The sequence below is a fragment of the Myiozetetes cayanensis genome, unplaced genomic scaffold (assembly GCF_022539395.1).
Source record: "Myiozetetes cayanensis isolate MyiCay16 unplaced genomic scaffold, myiCay2020 scf19, whole genome shotgun sequence".
Classification (NCBI taxonomy): Eukaryota; Metazoa; Chordata; class Aves; order Passeriformes; family Tyrannidae; genus Myiozetetes; species Myiozetetes cayanensis.
The window spans coordinates 3,825,163-3,852,669 of NW_026087400.1; the positions used below are offsets into that span (position 1 = coordinate 3,825,163).

At 43.6% G+C, this 27,507-nt stretch overlaps 1 protein-coding gene across 1 annotated transcript in view; it reads left to right on the top strand.

The window, feature by feature from the left end:
* DNAJC5 (DnaJ heat shock protein family (Hsp40) member C5) overlaps nt 1-26,652 on the top strand; it is a 30,745-nt gene extending 4,093 nt beyond the window's left edge. Inside the window, exons 2-6 of the mRNA XM_050313613.1 lie at nt 10,958-11,025; nt 15,244-15,380; nt 17,633-17,846; nt 18,881-19,052; nt 19,774-26,652. Coding sequence (XP_050169570.1) covers nt 15,274-15,380; nt 17,633-17,846; nt 18,881-19,052; nt 19,774-19,877 — 597 coding nt within the window. The 5' untranslated portion in view covers nt 10,958-11,025; nt 15,244-15,273 and the 3' untranslated portion in view covers nt 19,878-26,652. The remainder of the gene's footprint in view (nt 1-10,957; nt 11,026-15,243; nt 15,381-17,632; nt 17,847-18,880; nt 19,053-19,773) is intronic.
* Nucleotides 26,653-27,507: the final 855 nt, after the last annotated feature.

Here is a 27,507-nt window from a genome sequence, read left to right on the forward strand (position 1 = left end):
AATCCTTTAAAAACTGTGAATTCCTACCATTGTTTTATTATGTTGTTTATTCTTACAGTTTTGTTACTGCATCAACTACTCCATATTGATGCTGGTTGATTAACCAGTGGCTACCTTTAGTCTTGAAAGAAAGGACTTTGAATGGTGCTGTATCTTAGGGTTTCCTTGGAAGCTCAGTGAAAATATTTTCTTAATCAATTAAAAAAAAGCACAGTTATTGGAAAGTGCATGTTTTACCTTCAAAAGCACTTTGCTTCCCGGTTCAGGCCATGTAAACGGATAGGAAGGACTGTGTTCCAAAATGAAAGTGCCTCAAGGTTTCCTGAATGTTTTTATGAAGTGACCAACCAAAAAAGGTTACCATTTTTTTGTGCATAGAATAGTTAATAATAATTATTGGCATTGATTGCAGGGTTTCAATGCATTGGTGATGAATCATTTTTTATTGGGAGAACGTGAATAAAATTATTTTAGCATATGTTCAAATTTCTTATATCCTGGCAGTTCTTCCTAATTGCACTTTCCATATATCTGCATTGCACTGAAATGTGCCTCTCACAGTCCTTTTCTGCCTCTTTCAGTAATGCTGAGGTGCTTTCAGTGCCAGTGTGTTGAAGGGCCAAACTCAGTAAAATTGGAGTACCTTTTTCTCCTGGGTACAAGTTTCTCATCTTCTTGTGCAAGTGTTGGAAGGAGGAAATTGAAGGTTTGTGGCGCACAGAGGTGCAAACAGAACGATCCTCTAGGCCAGAATTAGCTTGAATTAGCAGCTGCCATCTCCTCTTTCATAATGTGCTCAAGGGTTTTGTAATGGGAGTTTCTCAATGAAAGTTTAGGGCTCTTTTTTTATTTTTATTTTTAATATACTTCAGTGCCGTGATCTGGACTTTGTTGGGTGAATGGTTGTGCAAACAAAAAACTCAGTGGCATTGAGTTACCTCTTACCAAAGCACCACTAGTGAACCTTTCCTTTTTTGAGTTTTGTGACATAAGTCTGTGTTCATTAACTGGTATTTTTGTGGCTTCTGACCAGTGAATGGTGCAAGTCAATGGTTCTGTGCATCTGTTTGCAACGACAGGCACTATCTCAGACCAATGATAGGAGAGCACAAACCAGAGATCCAACAGCAGCTCGTGCTTCCCCTTCCTGCCTTCTGGGCTTCCTCTTCCCTCTGAGAATATATATTTATGTATCTGCCAGGAGCTGGTTTTTAACTGCTCGCTCTAGGAGAACTTACACCATCCTGCTTCTGCTTTGGTCCCAAGGAGCGTCACAGTCCTTCCTTGGCTTCACCTGGGTCTGACTGAAGTTGTGTTTGGTGTCAGGGATTCTGGAACCTTTGCAACTTCTCAGGAACAATCTGCAGAAAAAAAGTGAAGATACAGAACCTCTGGATTGCTGATGTTTTACAGTGGGGGTAAGAGAAGCCCAGAGTTTACTGATATCATTGCAGTGACCTATTACAGTTCCATAAAGCAGAAACTCACAGAGGTTTTTTTTTTTCCTCTTTGCGTTTCCCCTTTTATGTCTTCGATTTTTTTCTCTACTTCAGATGAAAACATTCTTTTTCTCTTCCATCTGTCATTACAAGTGTAACATCTTAGCAGGATTTTCTGTTGCTCTGATGGTAATACTGTAGCAGTTTAATTTATGTTGGCCTTTGCCTAGGTCAGTTGTTGGGGAATTTTCCTTAGGAATCTACTTCTCGTGGCATAAGGATTTAAGGACACTTACTGGAAAAACATAATTAGGTTTCAAGCTGCTCGTAGAGAGGAGGGGACTTGGAAGCCAAACTCCAGATGTTGTTGTGGACAGTTACAAGTGACGATATCTGCAGTAATCTTGAATATGCCAAATGCAGGTAATTTGTTTACCAAGGCCAGGCTGCATCAGGTGGGATATTTATAATTTCAGGTTGCTTCCAGCATTTCCTGAGGGATTACTGTTAAAAATATGTTGAGGAATGTCTTAATTTTTCTTTACTTCTCTCTGGTTCTGAGGTCAGCATGGAAGCTGGTGCTCCTGCTTCTGGTATTTGGACATACAAGAACGGGGATGAGCGGCCAAAACGGGATGTGCAAGATCCTGTTCAGGGTCTGGAGCGTGGCAGTGTGTCTTTGGGAGACATGGGACGTTGTGATAAAAGTGGGTAGAAGGGGAATAAAATTAAAGAGTGTTCATGTGCTTTCACAGAGGGCATACCAGTACACCTCACGTGACTCAATGTACGTGGTGGTTTGGACAGGGGACCTTGGTTGAGCTCTGGAGTGATTGTTGGGATGCTGGCTGGAGGTCCTGGGTGCTACATTCTTCCCAACACCCCCCAAAATCTCCTCACCTGCTGCTCCTTGAGGAGGAAGGAAGGGACCACACAACTGTCCCTCCACTGAAATCTGAGGTGACCTGTTTCTTGGAAGCTGTAGCCAGAGACATTCCTGTTCTAAACTGAGTTGAAAAGCTGGATTCAGTTTCTGTTTATGGCAGTGAACGGATTTAGTTCCAGGTTCATTCTGAGTTGCTGTTCTTTGAGAACTTTAGGAGTATTTTCCATCTGATAACTAATGAGTTCTGTCACACAGAGACCCTACTTTCCACACCTGTAGGATTCTTATGACTTGGAGCTGTTCTGGTCTGTGTGGTGGAAGAGAAATAGGGTCTGAAGCTTGTCCCTTCTTCAGAAAACTATTTTTGTCTTCTTTGGGGTTTGGTTTGGCAAATCACTGGTCAGTCAGTCCTTCTGAAGGCCCTAAAGGTAACGCTGTAATATTCTGGCTTGGAGTAGACCATTTTCATCAGAGAGCGAAATAAATACCTATTCAATGGAAATATTTTTGTCTGGACAGTAATTAGTGAAAATATTTACCTTCCTTAATAGATGTCTCTTTCTTTTCCTAAAAAGTTCCTGATTTCCACACTCGCTGATTTCATTCTTGTTGCCCTTTTAAATTTTGCTTTGGCACAGCATTTGCTATTCACAATTAGCTCAGGAAAACCAGGCAATCAGAGTTAATCAGAAGGTATTTGGAAGGTGCACAGTATAATTTCCCAAGCCTACCTCACTATTTCACTGAGTGGTTTGGGTAACAGGGACAGCAGCCAACATGACTTTACTATTGGGCCTGGAATGGAACATATTTTGGATGAAACATCCTGGATGATGAAAACCCAACATTTTTCCTAGTTGTTTGGTAATGCACAACTCCTTACCCTGGTTTCCTGCAGCTTGCCTTAAAACCACATTTCTTCCCGTGGCTTATTCTGTTGATATCTTCCTTATAAAGCCCAGGGACTCCCTCCTGCATGTTAAAAATTATCTATTATGACTTTCACTCTTCCTTGCTATTTTGAGGCTGTTTAAAATGTGTGGATGTATAAAATACTATTTTAAAATAACCCTGAATGGAGAAAGGTGTTATTTTACAACTAATTTTGTTCCTGTTAAGGGTTTCCAGGGGGACATCCTTGTGCTTTGGGGAGTATGTTTAGGAATGACATGGGTTTAACACTGGACTGATGGCATCACATCAGGGGTACAGGCAGAGTGAAGAGACAGTCACACTCTGGTGTTAGTGAAGATCACAGGGAGGAATAAAAAGTGTCACAGTCACAAAAACTGTGGGGTTTGTGACATTATTCTCAGTTATTTAGGTGGGGAAAAGGCCCTGAATGTGATAATTCTATACTTTGTACTGGAACTGAAAGGCCTTGGGAATGGCAGTGATTAAATTATGCCCCACTGGTAATAGTGGCCTTTTTGTTCTAAGCTGTCTGAAATGTGATTCCTGTCTGAAAACTCAGGGTATAAAAACTATATGTCTTCTTTTTCTTACCCAATTATAATGTTAGAAAACTCAGTTACAATTAAAGTCTAGAACGTGGTTTTTCCTGAAGTGTCAGGTTTGCAAAATGAGTGTATGGTCTGAAATTCAAACCATGTCTTTTCTTGTTAAATCACTGGTGAGTTAGTGGGAAAATCAGTAGAACAAATACATTCTTAGTTGCCTTATTATTTCTAAATTATAGACTGCCTTTTTTTTTTCTTTCTTTCTTTTTTTAAGCAGCCATGAAATACTGTTGCCAGACTGAGTGGAGGAGCTGAGGACATACTTCATCAGGCAGTCTGCAGATTAAATGTATGCAGAGTGAGGAGAACAGGGGAAATAAACATCGTTATGGTTTGTGGAGGAGTAGTATAAAATAAATCTTTTTGTTGGTGAAACCACACTGTATACTTAGAAAATACCAAAGAGTTTGTCTCCTGTAAGAAAATGTCACTTTAAATTAAAACCCCTTTTAATCCAGCCCTGGGATTTGTTTGGGTATTTGTAGCCAGGAGAGCTGACTCCAACATATGGGATGTGTACTGGGTAGTGCATTCTGGGGGCATTTCTAAGAATATTGTGACATTAGCAGTGCATTCACAGTGGCTTTCCTCAAAACTTTGGGATCACTAGGGAATAAATGTTTTCTCAATCCCAAGGACATTGGCTCTGGTTTAATTCACCTGAGAAGAAACAGAAATCTTTGCAGTGAAGGCATCACTGCCAGCATTACCCAGCCTTCAGAAGGAACTTGGTTGTATTTTCCTGCCAAAACAAGTAAAAGCTAAGCTGGTCAGTTCAGATTTTGTCGTGGAATTCTGAAGTCTGAACTCCTTTCATGCTTCTGAATGTCCATGTGCCGGGGATTTGAATGGGGCAGGTTTGAAACTCATCTCCTTGGGGCTTTTAAAGCATTTTCTGTAACACCCAACACCATCCAGCGAGGAGGAATCTGTGGTATGAAAAGTGTCTCCCATGTCCAAAATACACATATATTTGTTTGCATCCGTTAGTTTTAGTAAATCTGTTCATGGCTTGCCATTTCACTTGCAGTTTTTAGGCCAGTCCTGCTGCTCCATGTGCAGGGATAGCTCTGGTTTGCAGGACTGGGGGGTACATAGTGAGGTCTGGTGATTGCTGGGGTGGGGGTGGTGTTGTCCTTGATCCAGGCTGTGGGAAAAGCAAATCCTGCTTTCTGTGCCAGCTGAGTTCTGGGCAGGTGTTCACCTGGAGCCTGCAGGTGGCCTCTGGGGGGACTTGCTGTGCTTGGGTTTGTGCTCACCCCTCACAGTGGTTTTATCTGTGCCCCCTTGGTAATCAGGGCACCACTTAACTCCTGGTGGAGTTTTGTTGGGCTTGTTTTTGTTTGGGGTCTTTGGCCGTTTTTTTTTCCTCAGGCCCAAAATATCTTTTACAGCACCGACTGCGTGTCCTGGTGGGTTTTTCTCAGCTGCAGGAGTGGTGTCCTGCTGTGCTTGTGGTGTTGGGCTGGCAGGGAGTGGTGACAATCAGTGCTTGGCCACCGAGGACCTGCAGGAGGGGTTGTGCCAGTGGGAACCTCTGGGATAGAGCAGGTTGTGATTAAAACTCCTGTTTATTGGTGCAGGGATGGCCTCACTGGGCATGACCACTGGCACAGTGGTTGGTCCCCAGTGCAGCTCTACTGCAGCTCTTCATGATGTAATAAAGGAGCTGTGTTAGAAGCCCATGTTTTCTGGGTTTTTTATTTGACAGAAGGAAACGAAAATGTTCTTTTTTTCTGTCAGTTTCTGTGAGGAAGTGAAATAATGAAATAGTGAAGTCTCCTCCCCACCCTCCATAAAAACTGGGGAAATACAGTTGAGCAATTAGGAGAAGAGAGGATCTTAAGCTACACCTAATTTTTAACTTTGCAAAAGAAATAACCTCTGGAACTGAAGCCTTCGGAATTTAACTGAGAAGATACAAGTGTTGCTGGAATAGTTATCCATCATCTTAGGCTGGGAGGACCTGATTGGATACATGAGGTAAAAGTGAATCAGGGGAAAAATCTACTTTCTGCCTGTATTATGAAGATAAATAAGATTAATTTTTAGAGTAAAATGTATATTTTAGATTACTAAACTCTAATTATCCTGTGAAATAGAAGGGCTCTGATGTTACAGGGGGTTCCTGGTAGCATTTTGACCTCTCTGTTCCTGAGGTGGGTGGGTGGTTGTTTCTGGAAAATACAAATTCTTTATAAGTTCTGCTTATTTTGCCTTTTTATTCATAATTTTTTAAGCAAAATATTTGTGTGCTTGGTGGGGTGAGAGACAACCATTAAACAACTGAATGACAGAGTTTGATAACTTGAAAACTGGCAGAGTTTCTCAAAAGGGAAACACCAGAGTGGATCATTTTAGTTCAGGGTGAAGGTATGTGCATTGCCTTCTGCTGTTGGTACAACCTGCTCTTCCCTTTTGCTTTTTAACCCATTAAAATAAACTCTTCCTTTCAGAGTCTTTACCAAAAACTGTTCATGATTGAAACTGCCGAGAGTGTTTATTTGACAACACAGCAACTCCAACACCAGCTTAGGTATAAAGTCATTTTGGTCCATGTTTTGCAGTTTGTAAATCCATAGCGTTACATTATGTAAGTTTTGAGGAGGGGAAAACCCTCATTTACCTTTTCCTTTTTCTCACAACTGGTAGGAAAACAAAAACGGGACTGAATTCTTTTTTTTTTATAATTTATAAAACCCACCTGACACAAATGGAGCTTTATGTCTGCACTGGTGCTTTTGAAGAAGTTTAAAATATTTCTTCTCCAGAGGAATTGGCATCAGCATCACTTTACCCACAGCAGGGAATGTTGTGGGTTTGCTGATTTATTCCAGTGAACTTGCTGTGAGTAGTTACAGTGATTCAAACACAATTTATAGAGGGCAAAAATTAAGAGTAATAATGAGCCAAGGAAACAGAACTGCTGATTTTTTCCTAAATGGTTAAATTAAATAACTGAGTAAGCAGACACAAGTTTTTTATAGCCATGTGCAGTTTGTGACAGTTACACTCTGCACATAAATTAGTGTAATGCCACAAACAATAATTTAATATTGCTGAAGGATTAAATAGGAGCAATGAAATCCTAAGCAGGGAATCCACTAAACCCCCCCGGTTTTTAGAGTAATTATTTTAGTTGACGAGAGAGGATAGAAAATGCAAATCTAATACTTCACATTTTTCACCCCTGATATGGAGAACTTCCTTTAGCAGGCTTGAATCTTACTCTTGTATAGGGTACAAGGTCACAAGTCTTTATAACAGGTTGGTCAATCAGACTTAAATGGCCACATTTTAATCTGCTAAGCTCATTAGAGAAACAACACTGTGTCACTGTAGTTAAGTTTGTCACAAGTTTCAGTGGAACCTCTCTGGCAGTCATCAGTGGTGGGGGTTACATCAATTTAGACTTGAATTTAGCAGAAAAATTGTGTTGTTCATTTATTTAAAAGCTCTGTGTTTCTATTTTTTTAAAAAATCCTCATATTTACGGGAATTTAATGAAGTTTTTAGTGTTGCAGTCTTTCCCTGTTGGAAGCCTGTCCTCTGTTCCCAAGGCAGATGCATTTGGACATAGTAAAGTTCTTTTTCATTTCTGGGAGAAAGATCTACGCACTTAATTTAATTCCCTGGATGCTCAGTTAGCTTTCCATCAGGGCTTTTATGTTAAAACAGAATGTTTTTTATGGCTATGAAATTTCTCACGTGACCTTTAGCGAAAAGGCCACAAACTGAATAGCAAAATGTAGCTGAGAGGCTTTTGTGCTGTGATACAAAAATATAAGCAACACCAAAGCACACTCTTGGATGCTTTAACAAAATAGTAAATGTTAGTGATTCAATTAATGAGTTAAAAATCACTATTTCAAGACAGCTACAGGGAGAAGAAAGGTGCTTTAAAATAGTAGTGGTTTTCTGCAGGCACTTTGCTTTGCCTTCAGCTTTTTCCTCTTGTTTCTCCAATGCTGATTCATTTTGCAAGTGATGTGAGCAAGTAAGGATGTGAAAATAAAGGCTTGGGAGTTCCTGTTTTGTATATTGATTTATTGTATTTACCTTAATTGCAGCAGCATTTCTTTAAATATTTGCTAACTGTGGTACAGCTCCTGTACATGGCAGAGATGGATTATGAGGGAAAGTATCCTGAAGGTGCTTCCCTCTTTCTGTTAACAACATCTGGAGCAGGATGAGGGCAGTTCTGTCACTGGAATTATTCAATAAAAATGGTTCTCCAGCATCTGTCAGAGGAGGTTTGGGGAGACAAGAAACACACACACTTTTGGTCAAATAGGTCTGAGAACGTGTCTGATTTCTGGAAGGAAAAAGGGAATATCTGTCTCTTGGTTACAGGAGGGAAAGGTGTTGAGCACTGTTTATGGTTCCAGTGTGTGGGGAAAATACAGTATTAGATAAACTGGATTCAAATTTGGAGGAGAAATAAGGCTGGAAGAGCTGGTTTTGGTCTGAGCAAAATGGGTGCAGGAGCACACAGCCTTCCTAAGCGAATTTCTTCATTTGTGTTACAAAACTCACCACAGTTTGAATGTGTTGCTGAATTCAATTTGCAGTTGTGTAGCTTTGCTGTTGTTTGTTATCTCATCTTTGTCATTCTTTAATCTTCTCATTTTCATACTCACATCTGCATTTTCTGCTTCTTAAACAACTGTGCATTCCCTTTTCCCAGACTTTTTTCCTCTTTGTGTGTGTGTTGTTGAACCGGGTGCCGTGCGCTTGATGTGGATTTCAAACGCTTCCCCTCATCTTTTCCCTTTCGTTTCCTCTGCTCTTATTTGGATTGTGAATATCGTGTAATAAGGGAGGGGGGGATATTTACAAGTAATTACAAGCCGGGTATTATGTAGAGCTCTGGGTCAGTGGATCTGGCCTGCTGAATAATGAGATTGGATGGGGAGATCAAAACATTCCTGAGTCACTAAATTGGAATTGCCAGTTGCAACAGAAAGCGAGGGAGTGAACCCTGGGGATGGAGCGCTGGGCTGGCTCAGTGCTGGCAGGGAGGATGCGCTGGGGAAGGGGAGGATGCGGAGTAGCTGGCATGGGTTTGTCGTGTATACTTTGATTTTATAAGAAGTAGTTTCCTTTGGCGTTTATTTCTGCCTTGTTTGGTTATTTTCAGCTGTAAATCAGGCTGCCTGCTCTTAGTGAAACGTGTCGGCATAGCTGAAAGACTGAAGGAAGTATTGCTGCTTGCATCCAGATTAAGATAATACTTTGCTATATATATCTTGAGTTCTGCACATGGATGGTTATTATGTATGTATATGTGCTGTAAAAAATAATCTTTTCTACTGATGGAGTTTTGATGAGGCCTGGGCCAGAATCTTGTGTTTGAACCTTCTATTCACAGATCATTGTATGTTATTTATACCATTACATGCCCAATTTTGACTTTAGCAGGATAGCTCATTCTATCAAAGTGTATTTGTCTCCTAAGTACATTTGAACTTTGCTTTTTTTCTCCTGTTCCACTCCCATATTTCTATCTGTGTACATCCATAAATTGAACATAATTTAACTGGTTCTCAGTTTGCCTGTCAAACATCTAAGGTTGCTGTTTGAAACAGAATCAGTGGTACAATTAAAGATGTTCTTCATCTAGGTGTGAAGCCATAATTCTGGTTGCCAACCCCATTAACCATCTGCAGCTTTCTGTAGATGCTTAAAAAACGTGCCTTTTGTGGATTACTTTGTAGTGAGGGAAGCAGCGGGCAGGAAACCTGGGAGCTTTGATAGCTTCACACACCAGGTTGTTTTTCCTTGGAGGGGTATTCCACCCTCTAGTATTGCACACACCCTGAGTGGGGAAGTTTAACTCCCTGCCTTTCGTTTTTCAGGAAAAGTCCTTTGCCAGTACCTATCAAAGGAACTAAACAGATCCATTAACAGTAAGCTGATTATTGAGTTGTTGGTTGGTTCATTCATACCCGCTCAGTGATGTGCTGCTGGATCAAGCAGCTTCTTGCAGATGGCACCAAACAATTGCTGTGGGCAGCGATGCCAGCAGCTCACTGGTTGTATTCCCAACATCTCTGTTCGCCACACTGAAACCTTCCAGTGCGTGAAAGGCCTAATTATTAATTCAATGGGGAGTTTATTTCTCCAGTGCATTCAGAGCTTGTTCTTTGGAAGCTGTTGAAAGGGTTTGGATGATGATGAAGCGATGACTTGCCGGGAAAAAGCTGCTCTCAAGTTCCACTCAGGAGGTTTATTGTTCAGCCATCCAATGCACAAGTGACTTTGGGATTGGTGATGAGGGTTAGACGTGTCCTGTACCAGCTTAATAGGAAAGATATTTTAAACTGTTGCAGTGATTTTTCCTCAATTTTTTTCTATAGCATCAGATAGCATTTCCTAGGCTCCTCTTGCCCTTTTACTCTCTTATTTCCATGTGATCACTGATCTGGAGTGATCTGTCTGACTTTGCCTTGACCGCTGAAAGACTGAGGCTGTGCTGTTGGCTCATCTCAGGTTCTCTCCCTCCTTGTACATTGAAATGAGCCTTGTTTCTGCATGGAGTGATCTGCTTCAGGATGGGGGAATGTGAATGGGATGAAACCTCTGTTTTCCTGATGGAAATGTGTCCTGGCAGAAGGAGCTGGTGCTGCTCCTCAGAGCGGGCTCTGTGCCGGAGCTTGGGGTCTGCTGTGTGAGCTGAGCTGCTTTAGCAGTCCCTCTCTGACAACGTGACACATTGGCAAGACTTGAAAAACACGCCTCTCTTGTTCTCAGCACAGGTATTTCACAAAGGCCTAAACTGAAAAAGCCCAAATTCTTTAACCAATAATGCTTATTAGATTTTCGGTGCGACTGGGTAAGTGTGTTTCACGTGGGAAAAAAATGAGGAAGAGAGACTGAAGCTACAGAGAAAAGCATAGAGCCCTCTAACCTATGCTTTAAAATATTTGTCACTTACTTTGACAGTTAATCAGTTCTAAAGACAAGTATTTACGTTGTGGGGACTTACTGTGTATAAATATTGATAAAACACTTGTGTGTTTTTACTGTCCAGTAATGCGATGACAGTGTTTCAATGAACCCTCAGCCTAAGAGCTGGTGAACAATTTATTTTGTTTCTGTTTTGTCTTCAGGAGATTCAGCTTTAGAAGTGTGTGAAGGCTGATACCACTTACCTTAGAATACTCGAAGTAGACACCAGGTAAGTTCTGGATTTCTGTATTTCTTGCAGCTTCTCATTTAAATTCAAAATATTGCCAAGGAAACAAAGCTCAAAATTTCCTATAGAAATCTCTTAGTACCTCAGGAAGCCAAACCTAAAACACCTCATATTTTTAGTGGTAACACAATCTTGTATAGGAGCTTCTCTCCTCTCCCCTGTAAAAACGGGTGTTTTTCACCCTCGAAAAATACCAGATTGTGAGAACGACTCTAAATGACTCTGAGACAGATGGACAGGGTGTGGAGGCCAGTGGTGCTTTTTTCTTTTTTGTGACAAATCAATATTTACTGAAGTGTTTTCTGGCTCAGTGTTTTTGTTTAGAATTTTACTGATGAATACTGTTTGAGACAGGATAATTAATTTAAAGATTAATGCCTGTAGTTAATTTTCTGCACTGTAAATCTTTGAAAAGCTGGAATCATAACTTTAACTGACATTGTATTTTACCACACAGTCAGTTAGCAGCAAGGCTTTGTGGAATACAAATCTTTCCTTAAATACTCCAGTGCTTCCTAAAGTTCTATAATAAAGCATCAACTAGACATAATTTTTGTAAGAGCTGGCAAAACATCGTTTCCAAGCTGGACTCTTTAATCATCTGCTGATGTGCTCTTAAAGCTGTAATTGCAGAGGGTTTGGCAGCATTACTGGTAGTTTGTGTTTTGTTGTGGTTTCAACCAAACTCCTCTGCAAAGGAGAATATCCATCAGCATTAATGACCTCCCGTTATCCTGTGTCCAGTGGGTATCACCTTGTCAGAGGGTGGTGGATTTTCTCCTTTACAGTGGGATTTCACTTTCTGGAACAGCTGTTGGCAGCCACATTCCCTGCATTGAGGATAGTTCAGTGCAATGTTGTGAATAGCACATGTGTACAGGTCTATGCACTGGCACAGCATTCATGTTTTGTTATATTTTTTAGGAATTTAAACTGATGAATATACAGACATTAAGAAAATTAGAACAGTGGCTGTTCAATTTTATTTCAAGTAAATTCTCCCTGAGTGACCAGTGCTGGTACCTCCACCCTCTGTCCTGTTGCACAGCTCCACAGGTGTTTTTTGGAAAAATCAATATCCCCCTTGCTGCCCCCTTCCAGTGAAATTCTTTGCAGCATCTTGAAGCAGGTCAGGTGGAGTTTTGGCCCTCCCTCCCTGCTTCTGGCCACCGGATCTGTTGTCACCCTTTCCAGTGCAGGCATTCTTTAGGATGCTCTGTGACTGTTTAGTTCCCTAAACTGGCACAGAACTGTTCATTTTTTTTTTTCTGTAATAACACTTTAATGAGTCAAATACGACTTCCAAAAGAGTCAGCAGTCTTGGCAAAAGCTAAAGTACCACCAGTTTCACGAACCTTGATGGGATTCTTTTGGGAAGCTGAAAAGAAAATTAGCCTTTGTAAGATTGAACTTCCATGGATGCATTTGGAATGTTAAGGCTGGCTCCCATGAAAACCTCTCAGGTTTAACCTGAGTCTTTTCAGCAAGGTGGTACCAGTTCTATTTACCTGGTCCTGCTGGAAGCAGCTGCCTGTTGTGTTAAAGCTGACTAAGGCAGGATATTTCGGTACACAGATGGTTAAACACTGTGCTGGTTAATCCAGGAGATTACCTTTCTCCAGAGCCTTCCCAGAGAAGCCTCTTCAGGGCATCCAGCTTGGTTAGAATACAGAGCAGGGAGCAGATGGCTTCCTGCTGCTGAACACAACCGTTTTTAAAAATACAGGGCAGCTTTCAGGATTGTGAATTAGAGCCACGTGTGAAAACAGCAGGATAGATGATACCCTGGTTTATGAGGCACTCAGAACTTAAATAACTTGCATCTTTATTGTCTGTTTCGTATTTAAAAAAGCCAAAGGTTGCATTCCTAGTAATAATACTCCTCTGTTCCCTTAAATAACAAGCTTCCCAGATGAACTCCCATCACCACCTTGTCCTCCACTCTTCTGCCAAGGCCGAGGTGTCCATTTCCTACCAGTCTGGAGAAATAAGTGCTAACACCCCGTTACACCCAGCTGTGGATCCCCTGGACTGCTCAGATGGAAGCAATTAAGGATGCAGCAGTGTGGAATTGTATTCCTGTGCCTGCAGACTGATAGATACCACCTGGGTCAAACTGAATTCATTCTTATTAAACAAATTTGCCCTAATTTAGCAGTGGAGATTTTGTTAATCAGAACATGGTGTATGGCTGTGATCTGCAGCATCTGTCACCAAGGGCATGTTGGATTGATGTTACAGGAAGCTTGCTGTGCTTAAACAGAGCTGCAGACTTTAAAACAGCACAAATGTTGGAATGCCCTGGAAGCTCCCATTTGAAGCAGTATCTTCTCTGGGAGAGCAAACTAACGTGTAAAATTCCAATCAGGATGCTTTTCCCCCTCCCTTCAGACTTCACAGGTCCGTGTCCAAGAGCAACAGTGACAGAAGTGGCAGACACTCCTTGGCTGGGAGCTGCTGATGGGGGGCTGGTGGCTGGAGGCTCCCAGGAGGGTGTGAGGTGACGGTCACAGAGCAGCAGGAGCTGTGCAGGGAGCCAGGACAGCAGTGGGAGCAGGCTGCTGTGATTAGGTAGATTACTAGGGAGATGTCAGGATCATCGGTCTTTGACCTCAGCTCCAGCATGGAGGGGGTTGGGAGGCTCCCAGTGGGAAAAGGCTGGCCTGGAGGGTTGTGCCTGCTGTGTGCCCTGGTGTGGGGTTTCGTTCCTGAAATACGTTTTTCCTTTCACTGAATCAGATTATGCCTGAATAAGTGAGTTGTTTGTATTGTGTCTCGCAGCACTCAGTAATTTTCCTCCCATACAGAGAGCTTTTGGTACTGAACAATGTCCTTGAAACGATTGACTCTCCCTACCCACACATTCACCTTCCAGATTTGGGGTGCAGTTTGAATTCTTAGCCAGAGCTTTAGAATTTAGACCTTTTATTATCAACAGTAACAATTTATATCTTCCTATTAGGCTTCCTTGTATTAAACTTGGTAGAATTGCCAAAGACTTCTTGAAGGAGATTGGATGAGAGTTTGGTTTAGGTGATGTATTCCAATTACAACAACTGGACATGGAGCACAGTGTTAAATAAATGGAGAGCTGGAGAGCCCAAATGCGGGAGAGGATGAGCAGCAGGGTCTGAGCTGAACAAGACAGTGGTAACGTGTGTGTCCACTTCCTTGTCGCCTGGTCACCCTTGTGTGGGTGTGACAGTTCCCATGTGCTGTGGTTTTGTGAGGTGTGAGGTCACAGCTCCACCCAGGCAGCGCAGGGGAGGGATGTCTGAGAGCGTCGCTTTCAGCCAGCCTCGGGAAAGCTGGAGTTATTAACTTTGTTATATAAGACATAGGGTTAAATTAGAAAAGTCTGGTGCTTTAAATATCTTTTTCAAAGGCTGCATAATCTGGTGTAGGCTAATTGTAATGACATAATCCAAAAATAGCCAATAGACTTTTCTTGGATGCTCATCCTGGCTGCAGTTCTGCAGCTAAAGAACAGCAGAGCTGATCTCCTCAGGATGGGAGGGGACACAACCAGACCTGTCCCTGCCATGGCACAGGGGACACCTCTGGGGTCTGCCACGTTTGGATGTGGAGCAGGAGGTTAATCCATGTTCAAGTAGCATGGATTTGACTAGAATGCATGTCAAATGTTGGATCCTCAACTTTAAATTACGAGAGGGGAGATCTGCGCCTCTCTAAGTGGGCAGGCATTCCCTCTTTCCTCTTGGGATGCACAGGCCTAGGCACACTGGACTTGCCTTAAGGATTCTGTTTGACCTGGTGGGGTTTGGGAGGTGTGGGGAGGTTTGGGGTTTTTTTTGTTAAAGTGTAATTGATTGTTTTTATAGATATTACCACAAATAATCTTTCTTAGTCTGAATATTAAGAAGTATCTTTAGGGATAGCTGTAGCTGTACCTCAGCTGTTGATTTGGGCTTCTTGGAAAGAAAAGTTGAGTATACACAGTGTTGATTCAGGCTGCCTGGTGTTGTGCTGAAAGTATAATAGTTGTTTTCTCCGGTAATTCAGTGAAATTTTCATTTTGTATCTTTTTACCTTCCACATGTGCAAAGAGCCATTTCAAAGCACATTTAAACCTCATAAAAGCTGAATTTTCTCATGCAAACCCTGGTTTTAAGGATGATTTGATTCATGAGATCTGTTTTATTCTTTAAGTATTTCCTAATCTAATTTTTTTTTTGGCAGGGGCCAGTTCTCTCCTCAGGTTAGCTCAAGATGGCAGACCAGAGGCAACGCTCGCTCTCTACCTCTGGGGAATCCCTTTACCACGTGCTGGGGCTGGACAAAAATGCCACTTCAGATGATATCAAAAAGTCTTACAGGTAAAAGTTCGAGTTTCACACCTGCCCCAGTAGCACAAATGGCTTTAATTCAATGTTCAACAGATGGCCTATTTACAGAGGGGCCTGAGTTGGTATATTTAGACCTTTTGCAAGAAAAATACGTAAGAAAAACAGGTGAAAACTTGGTTGCTTCTTGGTGTGAAAACGTGCCTAGGTCTTTTCAATTTTTCCATCTAAATTCTCAATTTCCACCCATATTTCCAAGCTAGATTCTCAAATATGCAGTGTCATTCTGAAAGGGCTTTATTTAAAAGTTGAATAGAATTTTAAGGCAGCGTGATCAGAGTCAAACTCTACCTGTTAGGCAGCCTTGTGTCTGGTTCAGGGGTAGCACAGATGGGCAGAACTGACTTTTTGGCCATCGTTTCCACTTGAGTGAGGTAGAGAATAAAGATGCAAATAAGGATGGAAACCGAGTATCGACACTTACCCTTTCCTAAAATTCCTCTCAAAATTTCATATTCTTTGTGGAGCTAACTAGTTTAAAAGAGGATTTTTTTCTTTGTTTCTTTTCGTAAAGAGTTGGAGACATGAAATGGCTTCATATTGATCAACTAATAACAGAAAAAGGGTTCTGTAACAACCTCCCTTTCCACATTCCCAAAAAATCTACTTAAATGCACTTGCTGCTCTGTGACAAGTGGCAATGTGTATGGAATTACACTAGGGGTCAGCATCACCTTTCCTTGAGGATACTCTTTGCAAAATTGTTTCCTTTTAGTCTTTTACCAAAACTTCTTCCCCTCCCAAGTTACATTTGTAATACCAATGGGAACGACATGGTGAAGTCTAGGAATAAACTGGGACCCCAGATTTTCAAAAATTAGGTGTATCTTTCTAAAAACTTTAAGTGGAAGTTTGAATCGGTTATCTTCAAGCAACTGGAAAATAATCTTACCATCCTGGGGGAAAAGACTGCAAGTTTTTCCTTTGGAGGAACAGCCCCACGAGGTCCTGGGGTGAAATTTAGCTGCTTCATACTTACCTGAACCTTCATCTCATCTCGTTTCCTCTGCTGCTCCTGTACCGTGTTCAATGTGCACATCCTTTGCTGGCCCGGGGGCTCTGGGCTTTGTGTGTGTGTAGGAGATGGGAAATGAAAACTGTTTATTTACTGCAGCCTGATTAAGCCCTTTCCAGGTTTCTAGAACTTCCCTGTAATTATAAAAGCTGTGATTCTTTCAGTCCTCCCTGAGGCTGCGGCACGAGTGGCAGCCATGGACATTATTCACCTGAGCAGGATCGTGTGCAGTGGGAGCGTTCCAAGGGCCATTCAGGTTTTCAGATGCTGTGAGACCCTTGCAGGCACATCCAAGGGCTTGCACACGCATCCTTATTTTATGTTTGGTCTAAACATTACCCCGCTGCAAAGCCGATGTGGAATCCTCTGCAGGCTCCTCTCGTGTTTCTCAAATATGAGACTTTGTGGTCATTTTCTGTACAAGAACCTTTTGTGGTGGAGAAGAGGCAGCCCAGAGTTCCGTGTCATTTTTGTACTGGGGAGCACGTGTTTTCTGTTTCTAAGGAGGTGCTTGCCCAGTAATTTCTGCTGGTTTCTGTAAATAGTCTGGGCCACGTGAGAACTAGCACATTTATCAATGCCTAATCTGATCTTTTTGTGAGTTGTAAGAGATCTGGCCTGATTAGGGGAGGTGTACGTTGTGATTTCCTGATATCTCGAAACTGAGAAGCGTTTTCTATTCTAGCAAACCTTGAACTGAGAAGTACTTTGTTCCTGCACAGGAATTGGTGAATTAACCACAAGTGATCGTCTGTTCTATTTTTGTGTTCAGACACTGCAGAAGCAGCAGCTCAGACGCTGTTCAAGCAGCTTCTATTTACTCTTTGGTGCTATACCTTAGATTTGGGGTGTGGTTTTTTTTTTGCTGTAGCAGGAGCAGCAAAACTTATGGGTGGAAATTGCTGGAGCTGAGGGTAAAAAAAAAACACAACTACTTTTCTTCAGTGTCTTTTTTTTTTTTTCCCTGTGGATTTCTGAGGGTCAAATCCAACAGTCTGAAGTCAATCCTGTGAGCTAAGCCAGACACTGCTGTAGCTCTTTGTTATCACCTAAGGAAGAATCATCAGGGAAGTTGAATCACAGATGAAGGAAACATGAAAGTCTCCCTTGCGTGGCAGGCTACGGAATTAAACTAAATCAAAAAAACAGGAACCCAAATCACAGTTTTTAATCTTTTTTTTTTTTTCCTTTTTTTTTCTTCTTCCTGCAGGAAACTGGCATTGAAATATCATCCTGATAAAAACCCTGATAATCCAGAGGCAGCAGAAAAATTTAAAGAGATCAATAATGCCCACGCAATATTGACCGATGCCACAAAGAGGAACATTTACGATAAGTATGGGTCCCTGGGGCTCTATGTAGCAGAGCAGTTTGGTGAAGAAAATGTGAACACATACTTCGTGCTGTCCAGCTGGTGGGCAAAGGTAAATAAAAGGGCAGGGAAGTTGTTCTGGGTTGGCACTGAAAGCCCTGTAGGAGCTCCATTTGATAACTGTGTGTTGTTTTTTTGGAAATTTGCAGAATTTCTGATACCTGGTAATTAACCCTCTTCCTGCATTGTGTTCACAAGTGTTTTTCTGTGATCTTTTGGTGATAACAGACCTAATACAAAGACTTCTGTTACTAACTGAAGCTTCCATTCTAGTGGAATTAAAAGTGATGAGGGTCTCGGGGTGTTCTCTGGTGATATCTGCTAAATAGTTTTGCAAAATGAGTCCTGACTCTGAACTTGAGCTCACACAGGAGAAGTCTGCTTACATTTCATTGCATGGGTGAATTTTTCCACCCTTTGCCAGCATTGCCTCCCTCTCTTGACTCCCCTAAGGAAGGGAATAATTGTATCACTGTGCTGGTTTGATATGTGTAAAATCATTTCTTTCAAACAATTATACAGTGACCTACAGGAAGACTTTAATTTAACCCATTGTCACTGTGATAAGCACCTGGCAGACCTGGCTCTCTTGGGGCTGCCTTGCTCACAGTGGGAGCATCAAACCTCAGTGCCCTGAGCTCCCAGCCATGCCCACAGCCTTGGGCTGCTCCAGGTCCCTGCTGAAGGTACATCACGACCTGTGCATCAGCCAGCACAGGTCAGTCTGTGTCAGGGATATTACTGCAAGCTACAGCCCGTTCTGAGCTGTTGTACCTCTGGATTTTAATACAGATGCAGTCTTAGACCTGTATGTTCTTCCAGATGCAGCAGAATAAATAGTCCACTTAACCTAAATTGTAGCAATTCTTCAAGCAAGCCAGGTTGTCAGTATTCACCTCAATGTAAAATGGGGAGGGCTATAGTTTTGCAGATAATTTTAAATCTTTCTTGTTGATGAGGCAATAAAGCTGTAGCTGGTGAGTTCTGTTTTTGCTCTCTGGTTCCATATCCAAGTCTCACAAACTCCGTGATCACGGTGCAGTAGGCACAGGTTGCGATTATTTCTGTGTTTTCTGTCCCTTGCAGGCCTTGTTTGTGTTCTGTGGGCTCATCACAGCCTGCTACTGCTGCTGCTGTCTGTGCTGCTGCTGTAATTGTTGCTGTGGGAAGTGTAAACCGAAACCTCCCGAAGGCGAAGAGCAGGAATACTATGTCTCTCCAGAGGACTTGGAGGCACAGTTGCAGTCAGATGAAAGGGGTAGGTGAAAATGCTGCTGGATGTCTGGGATGACCATCAGTCCCTGCCAGGCCCATCAGTGAGGGATCAGCACAGGCCTTGGGGTGTGGGTGATGAGCAGGGAGTGTTTGTGGCACTGTGTGGGTGACGCCGACACCGGGTATAGAGTTGCCAAAAACTCCCTGAGGGTCTTCGCTGAACTTGATGGTATCAGCTTCAGAGCAGTCAGTGACCACCATTCATCTTCCTCCCACATCTCTGGGGGTAACATACGGGGCCAGGAGTGTGTGATTGCAGAAAGGGGCTCTTGTACCCCAAAGGTTGGGGGTGTCAGGGCAGCTGGAACTGCGTCAGGTGCAAAGGAGCTGGCACTGCTGCCCCAGTAGCTCTGTCTGATACTGTTCATGAAGGTATAAACTCTTTCTTTAGAATTAAACCAATAGTTAAAAAAATTGGAGAGCCTTGTGTAAGCTGTGACGACATTTTTAATGGGCACTGCTGAATGGTGGGTGAGGATCAGCTGCTCTTATAGGGAGAAGGAAATATGATAAATATTCCACGTGTGGACTTGAGTCAAGCGCTCTGTGTGCACACCGAAAATCAGGGCACTAACATCACACTCTTAGAGCAGCGTGAAACTGTGGTATCAGAGCCCTGCAGGGAGATGTGACTTGTGCTGACCAAAACATACAGTGCTGTGTTTGTTCCTTGGTGTCCTAAGCCTTTTGTCTTCCCTTTTCAGAGGCCTCAGACGCACCTATTGTGATACAGCCAGCATCAGCCACAGAGACAACCCAGCTCACAGTTGACTCTCACCCCAGCTACCACACTGATGGATTTAATTAAGTTAAGGAAACACTGTCATTAGAATGGATTAAAAAAAAACAAAAACAAAAAAAAATAATAAATACATGGCCAACTCAACACTAGAATCATGAACATTAGAAGTAGAGAACGGGGAGGGGGAATAATTCTGCCACAGTAAGAAGGCAGCTTTCCAACCTGCCGAAAATATTTTGTAATCCCTTCAGCCTTTTGTCACCTTTCAGTGTCGTATCTCGATGATACGTGAAGTGCTGTAGCATGCAGTATTTAAAGCAGTTTAGCTACGGTCTTATTTGTTTCCTTTCTTTTGGTTTTTGTTTTCCCTGTTTTTTTTTCTTTGTTTGTTTGGTTTTTTTTTTAATAGCATGTATGGAGTTATGTTCAATGTCTGTGGTGTAACGTATTGAGTTGTCACAATGTCAGTGCGATGGAGACATTCTGCATTTTAAGCAGCAGTACTGGCCTAAAAATGAGGTTCAGAAACTGTCACAGAAGCCACTGTTCTTCTGTTACAGCTGAGCTGTCGAAGACCTTTAAAAGCTGAGGATTTTCATTTGAGTGCAACAAACAAATTCTTTCATTCCTCCTGTTCCTGAGTTTTTATCTAAGCAAGTTTACAAAGCCAAGAACCAAAAAATGCCAGTCCTGCAGAGCTGGAGTCCTCTCTAATGTTGGTTTTCAGCTTAAATAAATCTACCTTGAGACATAAAAAGGGAGAATTGCCAATCTTTGAACAGTAAATTGAACAGCTCGTTGTGTGTGAGGCGATCTCCAGTGACAATGGAACCAAAACCAACTGGGAATGGGCTCCTGTGGTGGTGGCAGTGGGATTTTTAACTCCAAGCACAGTTCTGTTTCGGTTTGAGTTCAGTTGTTTTCCTGAAATGCTAAAGACCAAATAGTGCAGCTTTGTTTCTGAATGCATGAGAATCTTAAAGTGAAACTGGTTAATTGGCTCTCACTGAGCAAGTGAGTAAAATGCAGGCAACAGCAGAAATGTTTTAAAAAAATTGGTTTGTAAAAATTTGTTCTGATAATTTGAGACTTTAGTAGACAAATGGGGTATTACCTGTCTCTTTTTAAAGCTTTTATAATACACTAACCCTTTAATTTTCTCATGACCACCTTTGTGGAGTACTGAAATGGATTTTTAGGAACAAACCACCTTTCTTTGTGTTTATATTGTATAATTTGCACATTGTCTTGCATTTAGATTTGTTTACACCAGTGTTTTTCTTTTCCTCAGAACAACTATGTGGAAGCCACTGAAAGGTTTCCTGTTCTATTTTGAAACCAAATCAAGTCCGAATTCTGCTCTAGTAAACTGTGGTTTATTGAAATGAACAGTTAAAAAGGCATTTTAGGCAGCTGCTGAATTGCTGGTGTATTTTGCTGTCAGTAATCCTGCTTTAGGGGATACAGAATCAGGATCTAGAACAGCTACAGAGAACCCACACTTGGCACTTTGAGCGGGAAATTACGGCCTCGTTAGTTTTGATCGCTTTGGTTTTTATCACTCTGCTGTCCTTTGTACCCCCCTTCCCCTGTTTTGTTTCTCCCCCTCTTTCTTTGGAGGAGCTCTTGGCACCTTCCCAACGTGTCTGCTGCTCCAGGGGTTACTTTGGAGCAGTGTAAAGCTCTGCTGGTCTGTAGGAAAACCACCAGGATAGGAGGGGACTCTCCTGCTAGAGAACCATTTGGAATCTATTTTCCCGCTGTCTTTGCACAAGCAGCAGTGATGGAACACGTAAAATCCACCGTGAAAACCCTGTTAAACATGCTGGGTAGGAGAAAATGTTCTTAGCACGGTCTCAGTGCTCAGTGAGGGATGTTTGCACACCCAGACTTGGCTGTAGCTGTTGGTAGAAGCACGTTTGCCTGCACAGGAGCTTGATGCAGATCAACACGCTTTTGGTACCACATCAGGCCCCCAAAATTCCAAAAAAACCCCCATGACCTCTAACCAATGGCTTGATTTCAGTAGCATGTTCCTTAAGTCATTTCTTCCTTGCCCATGGTCCTTTTAGACCTGAAATGTGGTAGTTTACTGCAAGATACTTTTTTGTGTTTTAGGTGGTCTTGAGGACATTTGAGTATGATTTGGCTTGAGGTCCTTATTTAATTACTGTCTTTGTTTGACCCCTTGGATGGAAAAGCAGTTTTTAGGCTTACATCCAACATCACTTTTGACTGTCCTTGCAGACTTTGCCTGAAGCCTGTTCTTGATGTAGAATTACAGGCTGGAATATGCTTGAGTATCTGTAGGCTTTGTCCCTAAACAGTTGCTGGTTAAAATCACCCTTCACTGTGCAAATTGTGTTCTTGGAAAAAAAAATATAAGGTGTTGGGGATTTTTGGCTTTGTAAATGAGTGTGGCTGATTGGAGAGAGCTGGTGAATGGGGAAGGGACTGTTCCCTGGGAGTTGTTACACTCCCTGTCCCTGCATTTGTGTTGGTGGTAACACAAAGCCGGTTGTTGCGGAGCAGCTTTGCCCCAGGTGCTGGTGGCTGGTTGTTGCTGTTCATTTGGAATAATCCTCTTATTTCTTAACCCCTCTGGGCTGTTTCCATGGAAGCAGAGAGGCTGGTGGGAAGTTGTGGCTCCAGGGAGGTGTGGGACACACCTGGAATGGCTCTGCAGGCTCCTGACAAGGGATCCAAAATGTGAGCAGCACGTGAGGACCAGAGGCAGCACCGTTATCCATGGGGAAAGATGACATCCAAGATAAATCTGCAGTTTTAGTTCTTTGCTTAGCAAGGGATGAGTTTGGAGAGAGACTGCTTTCCTGTCAGTTGTCTGTGGGTGGTGTGTGAACAGGAAATTAGTCTGTTACGTGCCAGAGTGATGTTAGATGTTCCGAGGGAAACCACTCCGAGATCCCAGTTACAGAGAACGATGGAAAAACATAATTCTACATGAATATTCATATTTTTTAAAGCTATTTAAAGTTTGCCCATGTTACTGTCTAATCTCTTGACTTTAGGATTGTTGTGTATTATTGAAGTTCTTCTTGAACTGTGTAAGAAAGTGATTTAAACATTCCGCTTTTAAAGCCAAAATCATGTCATTGGAAGATAAGTAAGTTAATGCCCACTTTTCCCCTCTAGGAGGGAAGGTACAAAAGTACCCTGGGCTCTAACACGAGTTGCACTTAAAAATGGCCAAGTGGAATCATAGTAAATGCAAAGTTGTATTGGGAATCATGTTTTGAAATCTGGTGGAGAAGCTCAGACAGGAGGTCTGAGCTTGGGCAGGTGGAGCTGCCATGTCCCAGCACTGCGTCCCTGACCTGGCTTAGTGCAGAATGTTTCCCTCCAAAGTCAAACCTGAGCACTGTCCATCTCTGTCTGACATCTTACCAGAATCAAAACTTGAGCTTGGATTTTATTTATTTATTTGTTTCTTTGAAGTTGTATCATTTGTACGAGTTGCCTGAGCCCTCCGTTTTCAGTCGTTCGGCCGCCTCCATCCAGCTCCTCCGACCACTCCAGCACCGATTTCCTTAGCACTTGTAGCTCCATCAGGGTGAATCCTATCCAGAGAGCTGGTGTTCAGGACCACTGACTTTATCCCTGAGCTGTGTTGCATGGAGAGTCATTCCTAGCTTAGGCTGAGGAGGGAAAGCTGCTGCTGAGAGCGCTCGGGTGCTGCCTGTCCTTCCCGGTGCGTGGAACTGCTGGAGAAGGAGGTGCTGGATCTGCCCTGCCCGTCCTCCCTGGGGATGGGGGCATCCCCAATGCACTGTACTGAAGGGGCATTGCAGCCCTTAAATGCCAGTCTCATTTTGTTAGTGATTTTTGTAGGAAATTCTTAAATATTTATCTGTATATAAATTTATGTAAGCCTCGGTGGCGTCCCGTAGGGTGTCGGTTTCTGCTGGTCCCATGCAGTGACGTTTTAGAGCAATGTTCCCTTTTTAGTCTTCTTTTTAGATTTGTAAGCTTTTTAAACTGCTTTAGATATTAGCACTCCTAGTGTTCTTACAGTGGGATGCTCTTGAAGGTTTGGAGGAGCAGAACTGAGGAGTGCTTGGGCACAGAAACACCCAGTCCTGCAGCAGGGCTGCGGTCAGGGCAGTGCAACTCTCCAACCCCTTCCTGTCAGCCTGGGAACACCCTCACACGGGTGTAACCAGGGCAGGAGCCTGATGGAAAAGCTATTCCTGTCCCATCTGCGAGGCGGTTGTGTGGCGTGGCGGGACACCAGTGCACTTTGGGGGGCTGTACCAGGGCGTTTGTACCACACACACTCCGTGAGAGAGGCACCTGCTTCTCTCAACTACTTTGTGCCCTTCGTCTGTCCCTGTGCCCTTCAATCTTCTTGCCATTTCTGGAGACTTTAGGAAATTTGTGCTGCAGGTTTTTTGTACCCAGTGTACCTGTATCTTGGCATCATGGTTAACAGGTGACCCCGGCAGGGTGGTCAGGGTGGCGTTTGCAGCCCCCACCTCGTGTTAATAATCCCGGATGGTGTTTAAATGCGCGTTAATCTCGGAGCACTGAGCTGTAACCCCCCAGTACTCGTGTTTGTAGTGTCAGGTTGGTATAAACTTCACATGCTTCATCATCTGGTGCCGCTTCTCTGTGTTCTAGTGGAAATCACCTAGTTTGTAGTGTCTCATTGCACCAACAGCTGCTTAAAATCTCTCGAAAGAATCCTAACCGGTAGCTCACCAGGTGGCAGGAAATTTGTCAGTGTTCAGCTCCCACAAGATCCGTGGTCTGCTCCATGAGCTGCCTTGGGAGACTTAACTGGGACTGTCTGGGACTCGGCAAGACTGCAATTCCCGTGCCCTTCCAAGAAGACGCTTTCTTTACGAGGAGAAGCCACGGGAGGGAACCTGGCTGTCTTTGATGTTTGCACAAGCCAAATGCCAGAAATCTGGAAGACAAACTTTCATTATGCCAATGTTACATGCACAGTTCATTTAGGTGTTAAAAGGATAGATGCTGGAAATTTCTGGTGGTTATATATATATATATATATATATATGTATATGTATAGAGGAAGCTCTTATATAAACTGGCTGTTCATTCCCGAGTGCCGTTGTCTTCTCTGCTCCCTCTCTCCACAGCCAGCCCCGTGGGGGTGCTCTTGCAGTCTGTGAGTGGTTGCTTGTCAAACCATTCCAAAAATTTAACAATCTACTTGAATTCCATGAGCTGCCCCTTGTCCTGGCCCCCTCTACCTGCTCCAGCTTTCCTTTGGAGGAGAGAAGGGAGACAAGGCAGAGGGCACAGGGGCAGCTCTGGAGTGACTCGGACTCGTGCAGCTGGTCCGTGGGGTGTTCAGATGCGGTCGATGTGCTCATCACTGGAGCTGTGACAGAACACCTCGATCTGGGGTCTTTCCCTGGTTTTCACCACGTTGGACTCCCTGGAGCGAGGCTGGGTGAGCTCACAGAGCAAGGTCCACCCCGTGCTGAGGGCTGTGGGCTGCAGCATCACGTGTGTGTATGTATGTATATATGCACATATGTATATATTTATACAACAGGTGTGCACCTAGGACTTGCTGCTGGTTTTATTTTGGTGATAAAAAAGTGAAATTTGGCTCAAAGTACTGCGCTGAACTCAGCCAGACAGGTGGAAGGTGTGAGTTCTGTGTGGCCACAATTGTGCTTCTTTCCTCTCAGCTGCAGGAAAACCCAAACCCAGACCTGTAGGGTCAAGGGACTGGTGAGGACACGGAGCCTGTTGTATAAATAAGTGGGTCATAGAAGTGGGAGAAGCACCTTCTGCTCCCCACGCTGTGCTCGGGGGAGTTCCCACGTGAGCAGTGGGGTGTGTTTGCACGGCCGGGCACAGTCCCTCCACCTGCACTTTGGTTCCATCAGGACTTGGAGTCACTGAAATTCCTAAACCCGAAGCTGGCAGTGATCCGTGTGAAGGCACAACAGTTGTGGCCAGTGTACCTGTGAGTCCCACCACGTCCCCTCTAGACATGCTGGGTAGAGCTGTTGCCGCCCTCCTCCTCCTCGGGCCGTTCCTTCCAGGGGCTGTTCCTGACATGCAGCACGCTGGGGGTTCCTGCTTCACAGCAGAGATGGGGGAATACTGGGGAGATTTTTACTGCTGGCACCTCTGAAGTTCTGTTTGTGTCCATCACGGTCTATGAACTCCGAGTTTGCCAATTCCAGACGCGCTGTTTCCTTGCTGGATGCTGAGCCGATCGCTGTCATTCCTTCCTCCCTCTCATCCCACCGTCGCCCGCCAGGCTGGGGCAGGGTGTGGATGGGTCGGTTGGTGTCACTGCTGACATCCCAGGCGGTTTATGTTCATTTTGCATGTGAGCAAGGCCCTGAACTGTGTAATTCCTCATGGGGTTTGGTTGTCCCGGCCTCCTCATGGAGCTGGCGGGAGCTGAGGGCGCCGGGAGAGGCGCGTCTGCGTTTGCACTGCACTTCAACTCGGGCGGGGGGTGGGGGTAGGGGGAGCCCATCTTTAAAAAATTAAAAAAAAAAAAAAACAGTAAAAAAAAAAAAACCAAACCCACCACAATCGAGGTATAAATGCATCTGAGAAGCAATTATAATATAGACATATTATCTATTTTGTTATGTTACTAAAGGACCATACTTTGAGTTGTCTGTAAGTAGACGTGGCTGTCTGAACTTCGTGGATTGTAACACTCGATACTACTGAGCTCCTGTACATACCCGCAGCGACGGCAGAAGGAATTATTTTCTGTTTTAGCATGGTAATTTGTGTCTTGTATGTCCAAATATAAACTAAAATAAAGATTGCTAAGTTATCGGAAACCACTGTTGTAAAATAAATGTTTTCAATGCAGAAACGCCCACCGGCTTTTTCTTTCCACGTCTGCACGCTGTAAGTTGGTGCGGGATGGAAGGGCTGTGGGACACAGTGGGGCTGGGTGGGAGGTGGGAGGGGTCACCTGTCCCTGGGACGTGTGGGGTTGGGTGCAGGGTCCCCAGGGCAGGGACTGCAGCTGCCCTCTGCCCCTCCTGCACCTGCCATAGGGGCCCAGCTGGTTTTGAGCCTTAAAGGCCAAAGATCTTCATGTGGTGCCAGAGCCTGGCAAGTATTTGGGGTGCAAGTGCAGGTTAGAGTTGTCAGGTGGGATGGGAAATTGTTTCAGGGCTGGGGAACGGGGCAGGGAATGTCTGACTGTCTGCAGTAAAAATACTCTTTTCTGGAGAAGCTCAGGTTATTGGACACTGGTTTTACTCCTGGTGTCGCCAGCAGAGAGACTGAAGCAAAGATGAGTGGAAGATGCGCTGAGGGTGCTACAAGACTGATGGAAGCCAAAGTGGGAGCCAAGGCAGCACAAACCATCCTGCCACCCAGGCTTGGGAGGAATGCAAGGCTGCTCCTGCCAGGGGTGGCACCAGCACCTGTTCTGACCTGTTCTGACCTGCACAGCTTCCCTAGGATTGTTCATTTTGCCAAGGTGAGTTCCACATTTGATGGAGGTGAGCAAAACATCATCCTGTTTAAGTTTGGGGTTGGCTGGTCGGATGGGGCTTGGAGCAACCTGGCCTAGTGGAAGATTCCATGGCAGGGTGTTGGAATAAGGTTCTTTGCAACACAAACCATTCTGGGATTCTGTGACACTGTGCTCTTGGGGACAATGGGAGCAAAATTTGGCCCAGAGGTGCTAAGGAAGTGCATGATGCAGAGGATGGAG